At 46.6% G+C, this 24,299-nt stretch overlaps 3 protein-coding genes across 3 annotated transcripts in view; all 3 read right to left on the bottom strand.

Annotated features, from left to right (window-relative positions):
* Positions 1-24,299, bottom strand: part of LOC144124250 (progranulin-like) — a 343,413-nt gene that overhangs the window by 5,791 nt on the left and 313,323 nt on the right. The window lies entirely within an intron of this gene.
* On the bottom strand, positions 1,272-9,647 carry LOC144125397 (uncharacterized). Its single transcript, XM_077658748.1, has 7 exons — positions 9,358-9,647; positions 7,740-7,904; positions 6,137-6,209; positions 5,977-6,045; positions 5,850-5,882; positions 5,700-5,762; positions 1,272-5,615 (listed from the first exon to the last, which is right to left on the bottom strand). Exons 1-7 carry the CDS (start codon positions 9,639-9,641, stop codon positions 4,569-4,571), a joined length of 1,734 nt encoding a protein of 577 aa, XP_077514874.1. The 5' UTR covers positions 9,642-9,647; the 3' UTR covers positions 1,272-4,568.
* Positions 15,875-17,626, bottom strand: LOC144123462 (progranulin-like). Its single transcript, XM_077656282.1, has 2 exons — positions 17,482-17,626; positions 15,875-16,415 (listed from the first exon to the last, which is right to left on the bottom strand). Exons 1-2 carry the CDS (start codon positions 17,573-17,575, stop codon positions 15,907-15,909), a joined length of 603 nt encoding a protein of 200 aa, XP_077512408.1. The 5' UTR covers positions 17,576-17,626; the 3' UTR covers positions 15,875-15,906.

The following is a 24,299-nucleotide window of genomic DNA, read 5'->3' as shown; positions in this document are numbered from 1 at the left end:
AAGCTTTTTCGACTGCGATGTCTTCACAATAGGTCGACGCCGTTGGTTGGAGGGCCTCCCAATGAGGGCCATTTGTCTCTTCGTTCTTTAGCCGTGTCCGACTGCTATTCAAAGTTTGCTAAGTTGTTTCCCAGATGTCTTGAAGCGAATAATTTAACACGCGGCACCTTTCACTTGAGATCAAATGACGTCTCACAATAATCACCAGCCATTTCTTCTTTCGTACGTGACGGCCATGCCCCGCAGACTTCGGACGCTGCCCGCCGTATCACCACGTGAACGCAGCCATTTAAGACACACAAGTCCAGCTCTCTCGGGCAAAAATTTTGAAAATTGGCGCTGATATGTGAGACAGATACTGCGCCATTTTCTTTCCCCCCAAAAAACCAAAAACCAAGCCAAAATTGTGAGACACTGTTATGTAAATATTGACGGTAATGATCCATTATTCTGATATGTTGCAAAATATTCTTCTAAAGTGTTTCCAGGGATTGCACCGAACAGTTAAGACTGCCACAGAAAACCAATAGGGAACGCTTTTGACGATAGCAAAAACGTGAATAAAAAAATACAAGACTGCCGTCGGGTGATCCGCGGTTATATTGATTGCTATAGTGAACTCTTACATTATATGAAAAAAAAAATTGCGTTCATAAACGGTGTCCCGCTCAAAAATGCTTTTGTCCAGAATTGCTGCAGGTATGACATGCCCTGTGCAATTAATTACCTACGAAATGATGCAGTATAGAGACCAGACAGCGTGCGCTTCACCATGCGCAAATTGCGCAAGCCTCGTAAGGTCTCTGACCCTCAGCAAACCCCACTTGGACAAGGCGTAACCTCTATGTCAGCGGCAAATTTTGCCTCTGGCGATTCTTCTCGTCAATAACACATTTAAACATGTGCGAAAACACTACACAACTCGGTAGTGCTGGTGGCGTCAGCCCGTGTTCGGCACGTGGCACTTAGCTGCGGTAGATTGAGGGTGATATTTGTTTCTTTTGCGCGGCAAATGCGTGTTCGGAGTGTAGTTGGCGTTTCGGATTTGCAATTGGCCTTTGGTTCGGCCACGGATACACGTCTCAGCCCTTCAAATATACGCTCCGTGTAGAGGCCTAGGTTGTTTCAAAATCTGACCATGGCTTGGTAAAAATTGTGAGGTTTGCTCACACTCCCTCAGTTCAATTTTTTTTTCGGGCCATTCTTAGTTTTCTAGTGTACAACTATCCAGCAAGCACTTGCCTGTTTGATTTTTCTCTGAGCGAATATCTATAACTAGAGTTTCTTTTGTCAATAATAATTAAGATTCCCATTCTTCGCCTACTTCGTCTTGTGCGAGCTATGCATTTGTTGTTTATGGTTTTATGGGGCTTAACGTCCCAAAGCCGCTCAGGATATGAAGGGCGCCGTAGTGAAGGGCTCCGAAAATTTCGATCACCTGAGGTTCTTTGCCTTTTCACGCTGTTTCGAAGCAGTGCGTCATTATTCGACCGAGAACTTACCTGTCAGGTGCCGGGAAACGGAACCCAACGAGGCCGAAATGGACGTTCCTGAGTTACCCACGTTCTCCGACAAGCTATACCACTACCGAACAGAAAGGAGAACTCTCCCCGCATACCACCCTAACCTCACCAAAGCGGAGAGGCCCGCATCTGGCGACAAATTCCAAGCAACTGCCATCCGAACTTCTACCACAGAATCCTGTTCTTCCCCACTCAACACCCACCCCCCTCCACCAGCCCCATATGCGAAAACTCCCAACCATCTATACACCACTCTTTATGACAATCTCCTAACCCACCAGGATTCCCACCCATCGTGAAGCACACTCTCTCTTCATGGGAAGTGCCCGCGACGAATTGCCCGGCCCTGCAACAGCTCACCGACAGCGGGCCTGTACATAGGGTCAGGGCAGCTGTCGCAGCCCTGGACTGAGGACCCCGTCCGTGGGGAGCAACATCACAGCCCTCCTTAAGCTGAATAAAGTTTTTGACGCACTCATTATTCAGTGGCAGCCCCAATTCACTAAGCTACAGAGTCGTCGTACCTGGGTTCAACCTCGGCCGCGGAGGCCGCGTTTTGATGGAGGCGAAACGCAAAAGGCACGCGTGTGCTGTGCGATGTCAGTGCGCGCGTTAAAGATCCCCAGGTGGTCGAAAACATTCCAGAGTCCTTCCCTACGGGCAGACGTACACTCCTCTTTTATAGCATTTAGGGCCAGCCATTCCACAACCTCCTTCAGAGCATGGATGAAATTTTACTCTTGCCTTGATTTTAGCTATCAGTCAGGTAACCTCCGCTTGGTTATTTCTACCCGTTTAAAGTCATTTTCCCTCTGTCGTCCTTAAATAACCCCAATGCTTTGAAAGAAAAAAAAGTGGAGGGGACACTTCAGCTTCGCCTTGAGGGTATGACGCAATAGCGTTAATGCCCATATACGCGGAATTGGTAATTCTCGACTTTACATTCATAGATCGCTGAGAGCCCTCATACCACTCCTGGCAAAGTGGTGCAGCGGTTAAGCGATGCACCACTGCCCTGCGATGGCAGGTGCTGCCATCTGCTATCGCAAGAGCTTGCGACACCTAGGTTTCTCTTTCTGAGCAACCTCTCACGAGCAATCATTAATTTAACTGCCACCTGCTACGGTGCTCAGTCCACTCACAATCCGGTGGGCAGGTTGTGATGACACCATGTCACATTGCTTAGGTGACCCACCTAGGTTGCCGGAGCGACCGGTTGCACCGTCTTCAAACGGTCGACACCGACCAATTTTTTCTGACATCGGGGGTATTAACGCTCTCTGGCAAAAAAAATTTTAAAAATTTCTTATGTGATCCTTGGTGTATCATTCGAATGCGTTAGCAGCCAAATGTTCGTTATATCCAAGGCTGACAAACTACAGTTCGTTATATCCGAGGTGGCGCACTTAGGTTCGTTACATCTGAGGTCAACACATGAGAGTTCGCTGTATCCGATGTTGCATACTTATGTTCATTAATCCAAGGTAGCGCACGAAATTTCGCAATATCCGAGGTGAACGCATGAACGCTCGTAATATCCGAGATTACTACAACATAGTTCATTATATCTGAGGTGGCATACTCTTTATGTTCCTTATATCCCAGGTCACGCGCCAAGTCACGCGTGATGGCGTCGCTGTTTCTGCTTGCAAGACCCTTCTAATGCTAACACAGTAATAAGCCTCGTTGCTGCTAAGTGTAGAGTGATGTGCTTTACAGAAAAGAATCAAGTGTTCAACCGTTTCCTCCTCTTCACACGCTCCATATAATGTACCTACTAACTTGTGACTGGCTCGGTATGTCTTAGTCCACAATACTGCTGCCATGGCTTTTAACAACAAAGAGCTTCTACTTTCTGCTAGAATTATCGTAGATATCTTCTTTGGCAATTTTTTGCTTCAACATTTTGCATGTTCGCAGTGCCGATTTTGTCTGTATCCCGTTTTCCTCTGACCCCTCTGTTTCTTTAACTTTTTTCTTAGAGGATAATTCCTGGTTTGCCTCCTTACTGCTGTCCAAATATTTGAATGACAATTTTTAGTTCGCTTTCTCCATTTTATGTCGATATTCCTCATGTGCCACCACAGGGAGGCAGCGCCGTCTAGTGACATACATATATTGAAACCTCGTCTATCGTTCCTTGCAGTGGTGCATGGAACAGGCAATGTAAAATACAAGAGGGTTAATTCTTGGGCTGGTTGCTAGCGCGCACTGATGAAGGTGTGATTGCACGAATTGGCAAGGATCCAAAATGGGCAGCATACGGCACTAACTTTCAAGTCTTGAACATTAGCATCGTGTGCTGTCCCCGTCTGGTAATGACCTTGTTAACTCGCGCTAAGACACCTTCATCAGTAAAATAAAATTACCCTTCACTTACTTCCTTAGCTAGTGGTCGTGTCATACATTTATCATTCATGGATTGTCAACAGAGCAGACTTTGCTAATTGGAGAGCTGCCTTGCGCACCGAGGCTCACAATGTTTGCGCTGTCTCTGGCTCACGCTCAAAATATTGTCATCCACCAACATCATGGCGAAGCCACATACCCACACAGATAATGCAATACTGCACTTTAAAGGACATTCATCAAAGGATGTTTTTCAACTCCGTAGAACGACGTTTGTGCGGCAATAAGTATAGCTATGCAATAGTTCCAACCATTTAGACAGAAAACAATAACATTGCAGCTACCAACATGGCAAAACAACATTCCTGTTTATGTTCAACAACAACAAACAGATAATAAAACATCAACAGTTTTATGTTCCAATACGCAAGTTCTTTATTTTTTGGTACACTGCTATGGCCCTACAGCCTGAGATCATTCACACGTGAAAAACTTTTTCACGAGTTTTAACATTTTGTTACTGTGGTGCACACAACGATGGGTAACAAGCTTCAAGACTGGTTACCAACAAAAATGCAAGAAACTATGCAGTACACACTAAGTTCATTTGTACAAATTTTTTTAAATTAGAAAAAGCTTTTGATGAATTTGTTTTGTACACTGTACAAATGACAAAAAATGTGTATGTCAGAAAAACTACTCAGAATTTTTTGAAATGCTACTCTGCAAGTTTGTGAGAATGCAAATAACATGAACAATTTGCTCAATATGATCATGAAGATCAGATGTAGGCTGAAGATTCAGGATGTTGAAAACTTTTAGCCTGAGAATCATTCGCTCCACATGATTACGAACACTGGCAACAGAAATTATTTCTGGTACTTCCTCATCGTTGGAACTCTCTCCATTTGGAGCTGGAGCCCTTATCAGGATTGCACTGGTCTGTGCAAAGTCAGCCCGACCAGAGTGGCCACTAGGTTCTGCAACAATATACCCTGTCTCCAACATAGAAGCAACATGCATGTTTGTTCCTGTAGAACCATCAATGGTCCCTCCCTCATAGGCCTTCAAGAACATCAGGGCACCATTTGGCGCAATACCAAACAAAAACTTTGCTGAAAATGTTCCTTTAGAGTTTGAGTACAAATTTCGAATCTCTACTGGTGCAGGCCGCTCCACTCTGACCTCTTCACAGTCAATGACAACTTCACATTCTGGATAATGCACCTTGAAGAAGTCAGGTGTTGTATCCAGTACTTCACTGTCCTGGTACCACTGTATCCAGTCCTGTGTTTTTACATACAGAGTGTTGAGAACACTAAGAAAGCATCTAGCTGCTGTTGTACGGTGAATGCCGAATAAAGCACCCAAGGCGCTATATGTCAATCCTGTCTTTAGCTTCATGAGAAAAAGGGCAAGCCGATCAGCTTTGCTCAGCTCATATGTGGTCCTTGTATCAGGAATAATGCTCATAAGTAATGTAAATACTGCATAGGTTGCTGCACAAAGACTTTGCATAGCAACACTATCTCCCTGCACTGTCTGTGCTCCAGCAAAGAACACCAGCTTGTGATCCGGCCCTACCGTGATGCTGCGTTTTATTGCAGCTTCAGTCTGTATCGACTGCTCAGAAATATACTTGGATGAGGTTTGCGTTGAAGCTGAGGTGCCATCTGTGAAACTAGAAAAGCTGCAAGGTCTCGAAAGACGTTCACCAGGACTGCATAAGGTAAGTGTGCCAATCTGAAACAGAATCAGTGCGTCATGCCAAAGTGCAAGCACATTGCGAACATATTTGATTTTATTGCAGCAGAACAGTGTGCTTACCTGCCGTGTCTTCACTTTGCGACGTTCACTGCGAACTTCATCAAAAGGCGTCATAGTGGCAACCTAAAACCAAGTCAACGAAGAGATAGTGATGTCAACTATTATATAACATCTGTGAGTCAATCTAAAGGACAATAAAAGTTCACATACCTCACGAACCTCACATGATGTCATTGTGCCAACCTGAAATGCAGTCAATACATAATAGTGATGTGCACGAAAGTTTTATGCACTACACAAAAGTCCACAAAAGCACAAAATTAACAATCAACTTCACCTCACGTGTTTTTACTTGGTGCACTTTATTATGAACCTCTTCACCTGTGCGGCAGCCAGGACTAGAAGACTAAAGGAGACAAAAAGTTGGTATCTACAAGCAGCTCTTGCTAAGAGTGCAAGCATCATACAGAGGATGAATTTGTCAAGGCCAATAGTACCTCACTGTCATCTTCATCGTGACTTCCTCTGGTAGAGTGGAGCTTAAACGCACATGTCCGTCTTTCTTTGGACCTGTGAATTCCAAGCAAAGTTAGAAGTGCAATGTACAATGCCGTGCAGTGAGTCTGGTTCATGTACATGGAAAAACCTACAAAAAAAGAGCTGGAATGGGATGGGCACGACATTCCAGAACTATTTCTAACACTACACTGGATAATATACACCACACTGGATATGAACATTTCATTACAATGCATGTACAGTTTTGATTATCACATAAGCAACACAAGAAGAAACTATAGCGCATGTTTTACAGCCAGAGTGCTGCGTAGTTTTCATGGTTCATTCCAGAGCTACATTTGCCTAACACAAATTAAGTGCAAACAAAAAACTACCTAAACTGTTCTGCATGAAAGTAAGAAGTCACTTAGCTTCAAATGCTAGTGATACATTGCCACAGCCTTGAGCTCTGCAGTTAGGCAACCAGCTTTTTTTGAAGGACCTTTTCAACTAAGTAATACCCTGAAATCAGCAAAACCAAAAACCAATGATTTCTGGCAATTCTTAAGGAAAGTCAGAACTATTTCTCAGTGGCATGGTCCCTGCTTCTTAGTAAACGAAGAAAAAAGGAAAAGGAAACAGTCGTGGGAATGGCATATAGCATTTTGAAGCAGGCTTTGTAGCAGGAAAAAATTCGTTCTGCAGCAGCTTCCATGAGAGCTGGAGCGCTGGAGGGCTTCCGAAACCTTTCTTGCGGTCTTACACTGACCTTATGGGACACATGACGGTGCCGGGCAGAAGCCCTATAAATCTAGCAGGACCCGAATTCAGCACTACCTGAGCCTCTTAAAAGACATTTTTTCTTTGCATGTGCAATCACCGCGAAACGGGACGCAGTTGGATTACGTTCGTCATCTTTCCCCTCACGTATAGGGAGAAGGAACTAGAATCATGCCTCTGCAGATTAGGTGGTAGCCTGTGCACATTGGGCAGCATCCCCAGCCTCTTCGCATTGAACGTAGCTCTTGGTTGCTGAAACATTTTGCGCAGCCTAGGAGCAATTTTATCAAAAACCACCAATTTATAGCAGCACGTTTAATGAAACGGTACAGGTTCGTGCAACTGGTGCAGCATTCCCACCACTGAGAAAAATAAAGAGCCAAGCCCCGCCCTCATGCAGTTACCCATCGATGCAAAGAAAAAAGTACAGTTGTGAACAGAGCACAAGTTGGGTGCTCGGTGTGAAGCTGCACTGAGTTACTGATTTACTATAAAGCGTAAACCTCAGTTGGTTTGTTCCAGACGTGTTGCAGGTGATACTGAGTGCAAAGGTACATTTGTTTTGAGTGCACATATTTCAAACATCTTTAAGTTCTCTGCAGAATATCACCTGGATAACAATAAGATTTTAATTTATGATCAGGACTTTGGCATCTTGATAAGACGTAGCACCAAAATACTAAAACTTTAAGAATGTGAACGAATGCCAAGCTTGTCCAGCTTTTGCCTGTAAACACACACAAAAAAAAGCTTGGACTAATCAAATGCTTCATTATAAATAAAGTAATGAGAACCAGAAAACTGCATGCTGTCACTTAGTACCTATGAGAACCTTGAGGTTGAGATGTAGATGGCCTCTTTCTCTGGCCTTGTGGGAAAACTGTTGGGTTGTAATTTGGAGCCCTAGGATCTTCAGACTTTCGATTTCCAGCAAAGTGATGACTGCAGATGTGTGAGCTCTGTGCTGGCTCCCAGGCATCTTCACCCCTGAAATTAAATCACAGTAAAGTGTGGCTCCACATGCAAAATGAGTGCAGTAATGCTCGTTCTTTCCTTGACGGAGTTAACAGCTGACTGCTGAAGGTTTATAATACAGTGTGGGTAGATGTTCTAACATCCCCCCCCCCCCCACTTCCTCCCCCAAAAAAGAAACTCTGGTCAAATATAAACACTCATCCTAAAGAAGCAATGGAAGTTAAGGGACTGTAGGCACTAAATTTTCGTTGCATGTTTTTATTGTTATAAAGATGGGTAAGGGATAAGTAAACAAGGATCATTATGTTGTATTAGCCTAGCTGTGACCTGTAAATAATGTACAATCTCGTTTTTTTCTCTCATGCTGTTTCTTTAACAGCCAAGCAATGTCTGCGATATCAAGAAGACACAAAAACTGTGATATAATTAATGCTCTTTTGTGCCTTCTTCAGGGGTCAATGCACCTCCAGCATTCATGTGGCACAGCAGAAATGCCTGTCGTCACTAAAAGGTGCTTTGATGAACATATGAAACCAACAGTTTTCGAAGGAAGGACACAACACACACACGATGAGTCTCGAGTTCAACGCAAAAAAAAAAAAGTACGATTTCTCTTCTTTCAAAACATTGTGAACCAACTGGCCCCGCAACATATGTAGTGTTATATGAAACAGAGCTGACAACTGAACTTGATAAATGTGAGCTTATGCACACCCATAAATGTGCAAAGTATTTGCGTTATCAGGACCTTGCATTTCAGGCTCTTCTTTTTGAAGGCAGTAATTTTGACTTTTCAAAGCACTACCGCAGCCTAATGACGCCCAAGAAAGTATGAGACACCTTTTTATATAATTGAAAATGGATGACAGTAGTTGCATATCGTTTACTGCAAAACCTAAAAAATCGGCTCTTGAGTGCACTTGAACGCTATTCACTCCAGTGATGTTCTCGTTGTGCTCGGTGCTACTTGTGCAGTATAAGTAAAAGTAATCAGAAGCGAGCAAATGCGGCACCTTCCAGGTGCAACTGCAAGAATAGAGATATCCTAGAATAACACCCACGGTGATAACACCTGAAGCAAAGAGGCTCAAAGCAAACGCTAGTGCAAGTGGCGGCGTCGCACCACCCAACCGAAAGGCACAGTTCAGCACTGCTTCAGTACGCGCACACTGCTGCAAAACTGGAGGCATTTTGAAGCACCGAAACAGCTTCCTTCTCGAGGGCACACAGCGGACATTCTCGAATGTGCAACGGGGCGGTCAGCAACGAGAGCGCTGACACCAGACTGCTTCACTTCTGAGGAATCACAACCAAATGGGGGAAGCACGCAAGATGGGTGATGCATATATGAGATTTCTTGCCGGGACAGTGCCGCAGCATCACCATAACCTCACAACATGATGTGGGTGCCATGTCGTAGAAGGTGCATCACTTGTCTGATCAAGTGAAATCCGGCGGTACGCACCTGTGCTTGCGGACAGCGCATATCCAGGCTTTCCGCCGTTCGAGATTGTAAGGCCGCGCCGGAAATCGGTAGAAGTGAATGGTCTCGCCGATGCTGGACATGTTTGCGTAGGTGTTCGTACAGCCGGTGACACAACATGTTTGTCTGGACTTCGAGTTCCGTACCATAACGGTCACACAGATCAGCACATTATATACGCAAATAGAAGGGAGGAGCCGCCGCCACTGTCTCTCAAGCTGTTTGTACCATGTTTGTACACAAGGTTGCACACTGCCCTTTGCCATGCCAACGCTTCAAGAAATGGCCGTGGGAGGGCGCCATTTGTCCAACTGTGCGGTAGAGTGACTCTAACTGTGCGGTGGTGTTCTCATGTGTCACACGAGAGTTGATGTGCTTGCTGCACTCTTGGAGAGTAGAAAATGAAAAAAAAAATAGGAAGGAAGGTCAAATGAGAACTTGAAGACGTAATAAGGGACGATCGGTCTGAAAATTTGCTGAGCCGAAGAACGCAGTATCGAATCCCGGCCGCAGTGGAGCTGAAATTCAAACACCAGTGTGCTGTGCATGCGTTGCTTCGATGTCAGTGCAGAGGCGGACACTTGTCCAAAAATCCTGCGAGTGAAGCGGATTCGTTCGCCGGAAAAACTAGGACCTATTCTCAACTGCTGACGCCCGGGCGAGGCGCAATCGCAGCACCGCTCGCGGCGTGCACAGATATGGTTAGAAAAGAGCATAAACTGACGCTGTCTGTGTACCATAACCGTATGCGCGCTAATGTAACAGACATGCAACGATAAGCCCAGCCTAGTGTCGCCATCTGTTTGTCAGGACGGGAACCGTTATTATACACCTTTAGCATACCGTGCTACCGTTCACTGAACACACTGAGAAAGGCAGCAACAACGACGAATTCAGTCCGAAGCAGAGTCCTGCTTTGAAGGGCACCGCCATGTTTGTCACCGCGGAATTTTTCCGGCGGAGGAAATCGGTCCGATCGGCCTTGTCACGCTGATTTCCGCCGTTGTCGGCGTCAAAAGTGGACGAATCCGCTTCGCTCCCTTATTTACATAAATTTTACATAAGAAAACCAGGCTAAACCCCAAGAAATAGGTTCAAGTCGGACTGCCCCCACCAAACGCCACCTCCAAGAGTGACCCATGAAGCTGCTCCTGTACCGGTGCAGGAAGAGTCCTAGTTGTCAATTATACGATAGCATAAGAGCTTAGTTGAGCGGATCGCCGGTGTCGTCTGCTGTCGCACTCTCTCGGCGCGTGTCTTGCTGCCTCTGTGGTAGCGATCTGGTGTGAGTGGTTACATTAAAGCTATAGGACCACGCATGAAGTGATATGTCATGACTAGTCGTGACTCTAATTATGGGTGCTGTTGTTACATGAGGGTGTCAACTGTGTATGTGTGTGTGAGCCATATGTTCAGTCATGACTCATGGCGAAACCGGAAGTGACATCACCAGGCCGAAAGTGACGGATGCTGTGTGGCAACTGTGTATGAGTCAAACGACCAGTCATGACTCATGGCATAGGCCAGCAGTGACGTCACAGTGCTCCGAAGTGACATCGACAGATGAGAAATTTCTTCAACAAAACCGAAAGTGACGTCATCAGACCAGAAATGACAGCAAAACCGGAAATGACGTCGGCTATACTGGCAGTGCCATCCCCCGACCGGTATTTCGTCGCACTACGCATCACATTCATAATGGAACTTGGAGGAAGGAAAGAACTCGGGAGAGGCGGTTACCTCACATTTTTTTAGGACGGCTCCCCCCTTACTTGGCTGCCGTCTCAGCGCGCTTGCGCATGCACAGCAGACGACACTGCGGCACCCAGAGTTACTATTGGCTGCGCGGCCATTAAGGCCAGTCCTCACTCTCTCTGTCAATAGCCTTGAATAAATGTTTTCCTTTAGAAGTACGGAAAGCTGAGCAAGTTGGTTACTGTTATCCATGGTAAAACAGCGCAGAAAAAACACGAGGACGGAACAAACACGACGACACGAGCGCTGACTTTCAACGGGTGATTTATTACGCACGTGTGTACATATACTATTCCCGCCAAACACTACACAGAACAAAAAAATATTCAAGAAACACTGCGTCATCACTGAACACATTAAATCTACCTTGCTGCAAATGCATGCTCCAAACAGGTGATTTCGTGGTTAGCCAATGATAATGAGGGCTTGCTAATGCATGCTGCACCCCCCTTGTCAATATGATATGCCTCTACTAGTTCCCTTACTATCTGATCTTTATGTTTGAAGATGACGGATGTCTGATGAAGCAATGGGGCGCACGTGTGCTTAGGTTGCCTGCAGTGCAGCGCCAAATTCGAACCGGCTGCCCTGTCCAAAGAATTGTGATGCTCCCTCAGCCATTCGTTAAGACATCGCCCAGTCTGGCCAACATACCACCCACCGCATGAAAGGGGGATCTTGTATACTACACCTTTGACGCACTCAACCCTCCTCTCTGCGTGTGCTGTGGTACAACCAACACCAATCCTCCTTCTTAGTTGGGACTCTCGCTTCCGCTGCACAGCTCGGCAAATGTTGCTTAATTTTCTACGAGACGAAAATACAACATCAACTAGAAATTTTCGCCCCACTTTCTTCAGCCGGTGTGATAATGCATGGACGTAAGGGATGACAGCAATCTTCCGGCGATTCGAGACCTCATCTTCCTGAGGAGCACGCTTATGCTCCGATTTGATTTTGGCCATCAGCCTTTCGCATAACCTTCCGATAGTTGCCTCAGGTTCCACGTTACGCGTGTCAGGGTAATATTGAATATCAGAGTGCTGAGCACAGCTCCCTGAGGTGCGCCCTTGTCCACTGCGTGAAACAACGTTGGCCCATTTGGAGTACTCATAAAAATTGTCTGCTCTCATAAATAGTTTTCGATCCCCTTATACAGCTTCCTTTCGAGGCCAAGACTGACCAAGGCTTCGAAGAACGGCATGGTGAATAACGAAGTCAAAAGGAGCCTTGATGTGCATATTGATTCCTTTGTGTTCCTGCATCGCCATCCCAAAAAAACCGGCACAACCTTATTTTGTGAAATACAACGTTGCCGGAATCCTGTCTGGCGAGGGAAATTCACCGTGATTTGCGACTTTTCCAACTGCAAATTTTCAACTTTTTGGCGAGCGTCTGTGTTTTGTCAGATGAACCGAGGTAACTTTGTGCATGGTCGCGCATGTCACACACACAACATGGTTGATACGCAGACTGAACGCAGATCTGCAAGACGTGTTTAGATTGCGTGAGGACTTCAATACGTTTGTGCTATGACAATATCTGCTTTGTCAAGGCAGCGGTAAGGAGCCACCCGCGCAGTACATCGCGGCAGGTGCGCATCATGTTAACAGCCATGACAAAGATACAGCTGCCGCTGCGGTGACTCAGTGGTTATGGAGCTCGGCTGCAGACCCGAAGGACACGGGTTAGATCCCGGCGGTCGCATTTCAATGGAGGCGAAATGTTAGAGGCACATGCACTATGCGATATCGGTGCACGTTAAAGAACCCCAGGTGGCCGGAATTATCTGGAACTCTCCACTATAGGATGTCCCTCATATAGAGTCGCTTTGGGACGATAAAAACCGCAAACCATTGAGATATAGATAACTGCTTGTCCTGATTCACGTACGTACGTCATAAGGCCACTAGTCATGGCGTGGCAGAAGGAACAATCGGCTGCTGACAGCGGGCTAATCGAGCTGCGACAGGCGGCCGCTTGTCAGAAGAACGCGGACGTCGAGTGATTGTCACGGTCAGTTGATTCGTTAGGGTCCCGCGGCCCGACTTTGTAGCAAGCGTTGACCAAAACTAGTTTGAAACATCAGCTTTCAGGCTGAAACTCCGCTTCTCCATGTACAATGTGTTAAAAACAGGTGATGTGATAAAGATGGCTGGAAGCTCGGACTACAAGGTGAAGGGCACTGACGTCACTTTTTTTTTGAAGATAGCAAGCGTTCTACTGGTGTATTCATGATGTTAAACTAGAACGAACGCGATACTTTTTGTGGGTCTCACTTCGAAAGGTTTTGACGAGGCAAAGACCTCCTGAACTTCGTTATTACACCGAAACGTCCGCGACATTCAAATGCAGTAAATGCTCGGAACAAAACCTCACAGTCCTAGCAGGAATAACTTAGAACTGTGGTATTAAAAACTGTTTGTTATTTTTACCTTGCGCGAAAAATACAGACTGACTAGTCACATTAAAGGTATTTTGCTGTGAAGATGGTGATGATGGCAAGAATTTATTGAAACCCAATATTTGAGAATTCGGTTATGAGATGGTCGGTTCCTCTTCGCCACCGTCCTCAGTCCAGGATGCCGGTAGCAGCTATGTATAGTGCGGGTTGGTTTCTCGCCGCATACACGAAGCTGCGCCCTCATTGTATGCGGTAAATCCTGTAAACACATTTCAATGGCATGGCCCGCATGGCAGCGTTTTTAAATTAAAGGGTGAATGACTCACGTTTTAGCCAGCGTTGGTTTTAGCTTAGTCTGACAAATAAACGTAGAGCCCTCTGTGTATGGTATGTTGGAGGTGACATCTACAGCGGGTGCTGTGGCATGTGTCTGCGTTAGACGACACTACATAGGTGAACTGTCGTAAGCAAAAGTAAGAGTCCGCCTCCCTCGTGATCAGAACCTTGCCGCTGGGGCGCCACCTGACAAAGCACTCCTGACCGGCCGAGTGTCGTGCTTTGTCAGGTGGCGCCCCCATGCAGAGCGGCGAGGTAGCCGCCGTAAGCAAGTTTCAGAACACGAGGTGGTCTCTTTTTTTGCGACAAGTGTGCCTCAGGGCATAGCGTTAGAGAGAGAGATGAGGACGTATACGGAGAAAGAAGAAATCCAGGAGTTTCGCTGAGGAAGCCTGTCTGTGTAGCGATTGTCCAATGTCCGCTTCTTATATTCATGGTTACACCGTAAACCTGCCTTCAATGGGAATTAACGCTTGCGCACGTGTTCACAGGCTGAGCCGTGGAAAGGGCAGACACGCAATGACAACTAAACACAAACATTGTCTATTTGAAGAGTGTTGCTAAATAAAAAGGAAGCAGCACTGCGATACCTTAATAACAGGCGACACGTCGGTGAAAACGCTAAATTACCCGACCGCAGCGGCCGCGTTTCGGTGGAGGCGAAACGTAAAAGGCGCCCGTGTGCTGTGCGATGTCAGTGCACGTTAAGGATCCCCAAGTGGACGAATTTATTCCAGAGACCTCTACTACGGCAAGTCTTCCTACACTCCCTTCTCTATCCCTTCCCTTACTGTGCGGTTCGGGGTTACTGCGTCATTTCCTTTACTCAAAACCAATCTACAGTATAAATTACGATGCTCGGCAATGAAAATTTTCCGCGCAGCTGTCGCGGCATTTTCATCTCGCGATATGTTGAGCTTGATAAATTGAGATGCATGTCAGCTTTTCAGCTAGCGCTCCTCTCCCAGTCCGCCGCTCCGAGGCGGCGGCACGTTTCGAAGCAGCTACCACATACGGGGCGTGCCACATTGCTACGCTCACGCCATAATACCCCCTTCCCTCCCAAACTATTCTTGACCCTCTCATCTCGCTAACGGTAGAGAAAGGGTAATTCAATGAAAAGAAAAACTGAGAGGTCGGCCAGCGGTAAGGCGACATTGAGCTCTGCTATACTCCACACTCCACGATAGCCACCCCGCTCGGTATCCGGGTTGTTACCGCGCTATACCAACCCTCCCTCCTACACTCGCTCTGCCTGTCACGTCGACGGCCTACGCTGACAACACTGACATCAACTGCAGCCCGACTACGCCCACTGCAGGATAAAAAGCCTCTCCCATGTCTCTCCAATTAACCCTATCCTGTGCCAGTTGCGGCCGCCCTATCCCCACTAACTTCCTAATCCCATCCGTCCACCTAACTTTCTACCGTCCCCTGCTACGCTTGCCTTCCCTTGTAATTCAGTCCCTTGCCCATGTAAGGGCAATCTGTTATCTTGACTTCGCAATACATGCCCTGCACAAGCCCATTTCTTCCTCTTGATTTCTACTAGGATGTCATTAACCCGCGCTCGATCCCTGACCCACTCTGCCCACTTCCTGTCAACGTTACACGTACCATTCTTCTTTCCATAGCTCGCTGCGCTGTTACTAAGGTTGAATCCTTTTTGCTAGCCTACAAACCGACAATACCGGCGCTCGATCCAAGGAGCGGGCGCTTAACAGCTGCGCTGTAAAATAGATCTCCCATCCAGAACTGTACACTAGAGGAATTGGAAAATGTGCGAACCACTCAGCAGCTCCCCGAGAAGAGCACGCGCTTAGCCGCAAGCGAATGGCAGCGCGCTGCCAGGCTACCTAGAATGAGAAAGAGGCCTGAATTACAGAGTGCGCCGATTGCCTCTTGTAATTTGCTATTGCCAACGCAAGCAATGGCTTCTTGCGTTGATGGCATCAAGATGGCCCGAGGCGCACCCATTGTGGGTCCGATGTAAACACACACGCACGCGCACCGCCAAGGCGTCATCTCCCGGTTCGTCAGGGCGGCGTGTGACCTCGTTGAATCTTCATGGCGGGCAGAGTCAGCTGCTCTCTCCCAGCCAGAAGACCCGCGCGCAGCACATGGCCATCCCCGACGGCGCTCTTGCCCACGGGCGCGGTCTGGACGCAGTTGCCCGTGCCACGGATGCAGGCGAACCCGCGGGGGCAGCAGTTGATCAGGTCGCTGCAGCACACGGCGTCCCTGTCGGGACAGCAGCCGTACGTGTCCGGGCTCTGGCGGCAGCAGGTGCTGTTGCCCTGGAAACAGTACGTGTCCCCCGTGGGGCACTTGATCATGAGCTCCTCTCCGAGGGACGCCGTCGGCACGGCCGCGGTCGTCTTGGGCTCGGCTTTCTTGTGTCCCGTGTTCGCCGGCGCGCACAGGTTGGAGGCGTTGTCGCAGACGTAGTGCTCCGGGCAGCAGCTGCTCCTCTGGGGGCAGCACACGGCGTTGGCCATGGTGCAACACGAGTAGCGGCCGACCGGGAGCTGGCAGCATGTTCCATCTGGAAAGGATTAAGGTGATGGTGATGATAGTGAATTTTTATGGTGCAAGGGCATCTGCGGCCAAAGAGCGCCATGGCGCAAGGTATATTTTCGCTTGCTCAAGGTGGTGTAGAAGACCCATTTCCCATGCATTTCACCCTGATTAAGCCGAGCACCAGGCCAGGGGAAGCTTGTACCCATTGTATCACCGGTTGGTACCCGTCGGCACTGGGGATCGAGCCCAGCACCTCCCGCATGCGAGGCGGATGCTCAACCACTAGGCCACCGCTGCTGTCCTATAGTCCTATAAAAAGGATTAAGAAATGACAAGTCCGCACTGGTGGTCTATATGACGGGCCAAAGTATGAGGGAACGGCCAGCTCAGGAGGAACCTATAGCACTATGTGGGCCGAAGCATCGGTAGTGAGAACAGGAAGCAGCACTTATAAAAACCACTTCGGCAAGGGACATAACCTGTGGTTTGGCTATATCATTGGGGCATTAACCAGTATTTGTTCCCTGCTCTCTAGCCCCTCTGAAGAGAGCGCACTAAATCCAGACCATCTAAGGCACATGCTGTCTTAAAGCCTTGCTGTGCTGGAATTGCCTTACAAGTATTTGCTATAACATTTTGAAAAATAGCCCGACGCTATAGAAACGATGCTTAACGAATATGCATACTACAAGTAAACAAAGTTAACCGAGATTATGCGGCGGAAGCTGTAGTCCCGCGTATACCAATAAGGAGCGAGTTGCTCTTTTTTATCGCGCGCTACTTGCAGTGGAGGCATCTGCACAGTATAGGAAAAAAAAATGAGGATAAAACAAAGCGCTGCGCTGGAAGTTGTGCGGTCACACTGCACAATGCAAGCGAGGTACGATGCTTTTATGGAGCGCCGCTCATGTGCGTCGGAGGCAAGTGCAGCGCATTTACCATCGGCGTGACTCCCCTGAAAGCCACAGCCAGTGCCACAACGGCTTGCACAGGCTGTACAGCTACAAATCCAAGACGTGCTCCATTATTCGGCTGTCCTGATACAGCGAGCATTAACGTAACAAAGACGGCTAGTGGAAAACGCAACTTACTTTCGACGCAAAGGCTTCCGTCGGGACACCTCTTATATCCGCCGCCCAGCACCGCCGCAGCGAGGACCAGCAGAAGACCGAGGTTCATAAGCATTTCTCCAGCAGCAGCTTCGAACGGCAACCGTCAGCACAGTCGCGTGATCGCACGTGCATACGCAACGCTCATCTTTCTCTTTCTCGTGATGCTCGAACGGCGCTTACCCAATATAGCTGCCCGGATGAGGAGCGGTAAGCCATGACACCCCTGTGTACAAGGGCGGACAGAATTTGTGAGGCACTGTGCGTGCTGTCTAGTAAATGAGATGATGTCTGTAGTCGTCTCGCCAACTGGAAGCTTTTCTTTTTGTTTTATGAGATGTGCGTAGTCTTCTTGCCAACTGAAAGATTTCTTTTCTTTTTTTTTTGCCGGTGGTCTCTCACAAGATTAGACAATCATCAACTAGTCTCAATTATTTGCACCAGTAAGGAGTAATTCATAACCTTATCTTACTAGCCGCCACTACAAATAATGGCAACCTTTTTTTTTTTGGCGTTCTACGCTATGTGCAAAAAGATATCATGTAGGATAAAAAAAAAGACGAAAAGAACGGTTTTACATGGAGGAAGAACACATTAAACATGATGCTGCGGGAAAATGACTCAGAACAGTGCGTTGGATCCAAGACGATGCTCAAGAAAGAAATGCCGTGCAGTTGAATCGGTGAATCGCGCCGCACAAGTCGGCTTTTAATCTATATTTTTAGTTATGATTCCCAACTCCAGCTACGCTTCATTTGAGCTGCGCCTGCGTATAGTGACAGGCATGCGCTCCTCGGAGCCATCTGCCCATGCGCATATCTCTCCCCGCAGAAGCGGATAGTGCTAAGCTAAATCCCTCCATTCTCTACTACACACACCAGAACTACTCGTATTACGACGTTATAACATCCGAATAGGTTGCAATGCAGCCCTACTCTCGTTCACCGCCATATGGACAGCACTTTTTCAGTGGAAAGTGCACTGTATGGCGGCACGTTCCCAACACCTGCCATATCTGCCCTTGCCACCAATTTTCACAGCCTAGTTCTGGTAACTCTCTCTCTTTTCACTGGCCTCCATAGCAGCTACTGCTGGCTTCCGTGCACGCACACGCGTACGTATTAATTCTGGCCCATATAATCTGCGTGTCATATTTCGCGCGAGGCACTAATCAACACTTTCGTTTCTGCAAACGCGTGCGACTCTTGCAGCAAATGCACTCCCATATACGGCTAGATTCTCGCGGCTGTACGGAACTGGGAAGGGGAGGAAAAATCATCATAATAATAAAAATAAAAACCACGGTCCCAACACGGTTTTAGTTTTCATGCACGCGCTGCCTTTGCGAGCGCTCTGGCTTCAAGTAGCGACGCGTGGCGGTCGACCGACGCATTAATCACGGGATTTACCGATGCAGTCACGAGCTGCCGCCTCTGCATCAGCGATGGGCCCGCTGCGTCGGCGCAGTTGGAGCAGACGACGCCGTCAGGCTGTTTCCACATTCTCTCTTCAAAACGGAGCGACAGGAGCCCTATTAGTGTGGCATGCGAGCCTTCCTTCGCGCTCGTCGTTAACGGCGCTGAATGTTCCACGTGTTCTACTGCAAACTTTCCCCGATTTCGAGAAATGTATACCCAATAACGAGCGCCCTCAACCCTTGCTGGAATGCTGTCGTTTTCGCATCATTGGTTTTTCTCACTTACGCTGAGAGTAGTCTGTTTTCAACTGATAGTTGAGTTAAGACCGCGTCAGGTGATACGGGTGCTGGGAATTAGCGAGGGTTGTGCGCAACCGAGCTCAAGCTACTCCCGAAGTGTGATTCACGGTATGTGCAAGCGCTTTTGCAGCTGCAGTTTCCGCGTCTGAGATCAATCACTCTTGCGACGTATGGGCTTATCTATTGTGGCCCATTTCTAAATAAATTTCTGTCTGGATCGCTGTTCTGAATGAACTCCTCACGCGCGGCTCGCTCTGAAGTTGAACGTTTTTAACCGTGAATGGAGGTATGTATGCACTTAGTGACGTAATTCATGGCATGTTTCCTCAAGTAGCGCGGATGCAGAGATGCGATCATAAAAATGAGCAATGAAAAAGTTCTCATAACAAGAGGTTTGCTTATTGAGATTCGCGCGTTATCTCAATCGTGACGCCCGATCTGTACTGCAGCGTCAAATACGCTTCAGCTCTTCGGCGTTCTCCAGAACTTGTGCACTGCCGCTCCAAATGCACATTTATTCCCGAAGGTCCTAACCTCGTGGCGTCGCCGCAGATACTGCGGCTGGGTTCCCGCAATAATCCCCACCTCCTCTTAACGCTTAGCTCGCGGCCGGGGCCGGGCTTCCCGCGATTAGGGCTCAGATTAGAGGGGTGGGTAGCAAGATAAATTGTCCCTAGAACTGAAGGGGAGGGCCAACCGCCAGTCAACGTGATGGCTTAATTCATTTGCCGCTTTTATTTCGTCGCGTGTTACGGATTATTGGCGCGTGAGGGCGGCACTACCAAAGAATGAGAGAGATTACGGCGCATTTTATTTGCCCCCGTGCGTCGCTCTGGACTCACGGGTCAGTGTGTGTGAGTGAGCAGAGGCAAACTGCCGTGTCCTATTGATTGCTTTTTGCAGCACGGCTTTAGAGAACGACGGTATGCAACAAATGGCTTCCCGCGGACCCCTTTGGGAATGGGCGCGGAAGGACAAGCGTTTTCGCTACGCTCGTTACACATTATAACCGTGGGAAAATTGTGCAACCGAGAATGAAGCCTCAGCTTCGCATCAGGTTGCATGAGCCGCGAGGGTGGTAATAAAATGAAGCTGCTCTGCAGACGTTACCGCGGCGAGGTCACAATGACGCGGCGGGCCTTACCGCGGCTGAGACGCATATGCAAGAAGCAGTTCACTATAGGTACGATGCGCGTTGTTTTACATTGTCAACTACTGTGCATCAAATGCAAGGCACCAAGTCCGTTACACACGCTTATTACAATATGTCCAATCACAATAGGGTACTGCTACACAAACAAGTCTGAAAAAACTTGCTGTTCTTGAAAATAGGGCCCTTAGAATTGTTCATAACCAGCCAAATAGATACTCAACTAGACTAAAAACTTATTTTCCGGGCACAAGATTATTAACGTTTTCAACGCCTATGCTTATAAATTATTGCGCACCTATAAAATAGAACAAAGAAGATGGATAACAAATATATCTGACTTAGCCCCGATTCAGTTGTTTCAGTGCACGTACCCACGCCGTCGCAAACCACACTGTGTAGTACCTGTAGTGAGAACAAACTATGGACGCCACATGGTAACATTCCAACTTCCCTCACTCCTGAATAGATTAATTGCTGCAAGTATTGACATAGGAAACATTAGTTGCCTTGACCTCCTCGACTACTTTATTTCTGAAGACACATTTGCCTAGTATTTATACTTTAAACATTTTTTTTCATGCATTGGTTGCTCTTGTTATAATCTTTATAACAGCAGTTTTTTTAGTTTTTTGTTACTTTTATTCTTTTTGCTTCAACCCGTATTTAGTTCCTACACACACTGGTGATTGTGTATTTGCCTGTTCAGAGAAGTGCCGTCGCATGCCACGGCCTGCTTGCTGTACAGGGGGTGGGGACCTTGTCAAGCGATAGCCGCTTTTATTCTCATCCCCTCCAACACTGTATGGTGATGGAAATAAATTATTATTATTATTATTATTATTATTATTATTATTATTATTATTATTATTATTATTATTATTATTATTATTATTATTATTATTATTATTAAGTCCCCTTTGCTAGTAACGAGTTGTCGTGGCAAGGAATTCGAGAAGTAACAGTTGAGAGCGCAACAGACATCGCACAAAAACAGAGACTAGCGGTGCTCTAGTGACGTCGTGTGCCTTTTCCCTGTGCAAATGAATAATAAATAAAATATTTTTACGTGCCAGAGCCGAAGTGACAATGTCGCTGTCAGGCTGACCATATAGGAGGCTTAGATTAATTTCGACTTCCAAAGTTTCTGTACACGCGTGTCCGCATTTCGCCGTATCGAACCCGCGACCATGTGGTTGATAGCAGCACACCATAGCCACGGAGCCATCACGGGTTGTTCTTCGTGTTATTTTTGTAATTATTGCACCAACAGGTCAGGTGAAATCTCATACAAAGGAGCTGTTTATAAAAGCTCGAATGAGTCAATAGAATGCAAACATGTGCCGTATTTTTACTCTGTTCTTTAATGTTATATCTTTAATGAAAATACTATTTAACTATTCAAGACAGTCGTACTTTGCTTCCAATACATGCAGAACGATCTGAGCTGGCTTGCGCAAACAAACAAGACAGTGCAAAGTCAGGAACTTGAGCATACAACTATATAGTGTTCCCTGCTAACGCCGAACCGTATATATATATATATATATATATATATATATATATATATATATATATATATATATATATATATATATATATATATATATATATATATATATATATATATATATATATATATATATATATATATATATATATATATATATATATATATATATAGCTGATATTCAAAAAGGCCATGGAATAATTCTAATCAGTCATTATGACTCTACATCTGCACTGTTAGCCAAAGTGCGGACTGCCAAAAATCGACCACAGACTAATTGTATCGCTAGTTTAAACTTGATGATTTAAGTTTGTTCCGGCCTATAGCGTGCTCATGAATGGCTTGGTTTACATATGCTGAAAAATGCAGAAATTACCATTAAGGCGTAGGAAATTATCTAAGAAACAACTTTGTGACTCGCCATCTGAGTTTTCAACTCAACAAGTAGTCGCAGGTTTGGTGCTGTAACCGCAATGCCATAGTGCCGACAGGTACGGAAATAACTGTCTTCATAGGTGCGTCTTATCGGCAAGGTGTAACATATTATATGTCACATATTTTATCGGTATAAAATGTCGTTCAAAGTGTAGAACATGAGTGTGAGATGTCATTTTCATAAGAAACATGCAAATATTAGTTCAATGTATAGGCTAGGCTATTGGGGCTTAACGTCCCAAGGCGACTAAGGCTATGATCAATGTTTAGGGCGATACCCCAAGGTGGAGTGTATTTGTTATAAGGGAGTAATTACTTATTTGCATCCAGCCAAGCGCAGCTATACTGCTGCAAAGGAAACTTATACAACCTTCACAGGAACTTTGTAGTTGTAGAAAAATTCGTCCTTGTTCGGGGATCGAACCTGGGACCACCGCCTATCTGGGGCTGTTTATCTACCAACTAAGCTAACCCGGACGACTAACATATATGGTAAGTCGAGAGCGAATTGATAAACAACTCGAAGCCGGAACAGTGTTAGTCCAATGTTTAGAGGAATCCGCCAAGATGCAGTAGACTTGTAACAACTGAAATTTTTTTTTCTTCAACCACGAAGTCCCAGGAAAAGCTGCTGTATATATATAGCTTGTCTTTGCAGCCGTATTGCGGCGACTGAGTTGGTGCTAATGAGTAAATTGTAAATTGTGTGGTTTACTTCCAAAATCGCCCATGGGCTGTGAAGAACGCCGTAGTGGAGGTTTCCCGATTAATTTATACCACCTGCAGGGGTTCTTTAAGATGTGCTTCCATCTAAAAGCACACGGGCGCCTTTTGCGTTTTGCCTCCATAAAAATACGCTCGCCGCTGTCGGGACTGAACCCGTGTCCTCCGGCTCAGTATAACCGAGCGCCCTAACCACTCAGCCACCGCGGTAATAAAATACTACGCCCTTATACTACGCAAATGTGCGCAAGGTGTACCCATAATATTTACCCATAAGGCGTAAAATAATGCCACCTGGTGTCCTCATGTAGCACCAAAAGACAAGGATGTTGAGGGATTCACGCGTCCTGCAAGAGCTTTAGACCGCTGCTTGTGAACGATGTCTCGGCTCATTTGATCTATGACAATGCGAAGTATTTCATGAGGAATGGGGGGGGGGGGGGAGGTATATCAGCAGCCCTAGTTAACTGCTATTGAGTAAGGCGTCCGCATTATGTCAGGGTCGTCGAATCAGATCAGCGCCATCGTAACCAGGCAAACCCCCATTCTCCAGCACAGCCGGTTGCCCCGAAATGCAGGTCATTTTCTAAACCTTAAGCTGCTGACAAAAGGAGGCATAAATTACTGTCGGCGTGATGTCCTAGCATTCCCTTTCCTCTTCGTGACGTGGACTCGCCAACTTTTGAGCTTAGCAGCATAATTTTCGCAGTACCTGATCGATGCAGAGCAAGCTACAGCGCTAGAAGTTATCTTCCGTGACAGCGCTATCCATGTATGGTGTACAGGAGGGGTCCAGCCAGACCTTGAAAGCCTGGCAGCATGCGATTCCCATATCCCCGTCAACGAGTTAGGTTAGCGAAATACAAACAAACAAACAAACAAACAAACAAACAAACAAACACACACACACACACACAAACGAACAAATATGGATGCAACCACTGTGAAAAACACTAAAATTGAGCGTACGAGTATATCTCGTGTCTACCAATGACGACAATATCAGTAGTACTCCGCTCGCTTCACAGCATCAGTATTCTGGGTCAATTGGGCTCCGCAGTGCAGCCTCTCTAGCTTTGTTTGTAACAAGAAACATGACTGGTGCAGTCCATTGGTTAGGCTGACTCTGATTCTGTTTCACCGCAGAAAAAAACTGGCAATCAGTGCCGTCGCACTTTGCAAGTCATCTTCACGTTCATTGCGGTCGTCGTGACGCAACGTCACACGCGATTTCTTTACGGTGCTACTTCTCTGCGGCAAAATAC

The sequence above is a fragment of the Amblyomma americanum genome, chromosome 3 (genome assembly GCF_052857255.1).
Source record: "Amblyomma americanum isolate KBUSLIRL-KWMA chromosome 3, ASM5285725v1, whole genome shotgun sequence".
Classification (NCBI taxonomy): Eukaryota; Metazoa; Arthropoda; class Arachnida; order Ixodida; family Ixodidae; genus Amblyomma; species Amblyomma americanum.
The sequence above is the reverse complement of the archived record's forward strand: the minus strand, read 5'-3'. Positions and strand labels throughout refer to the sequence as shown.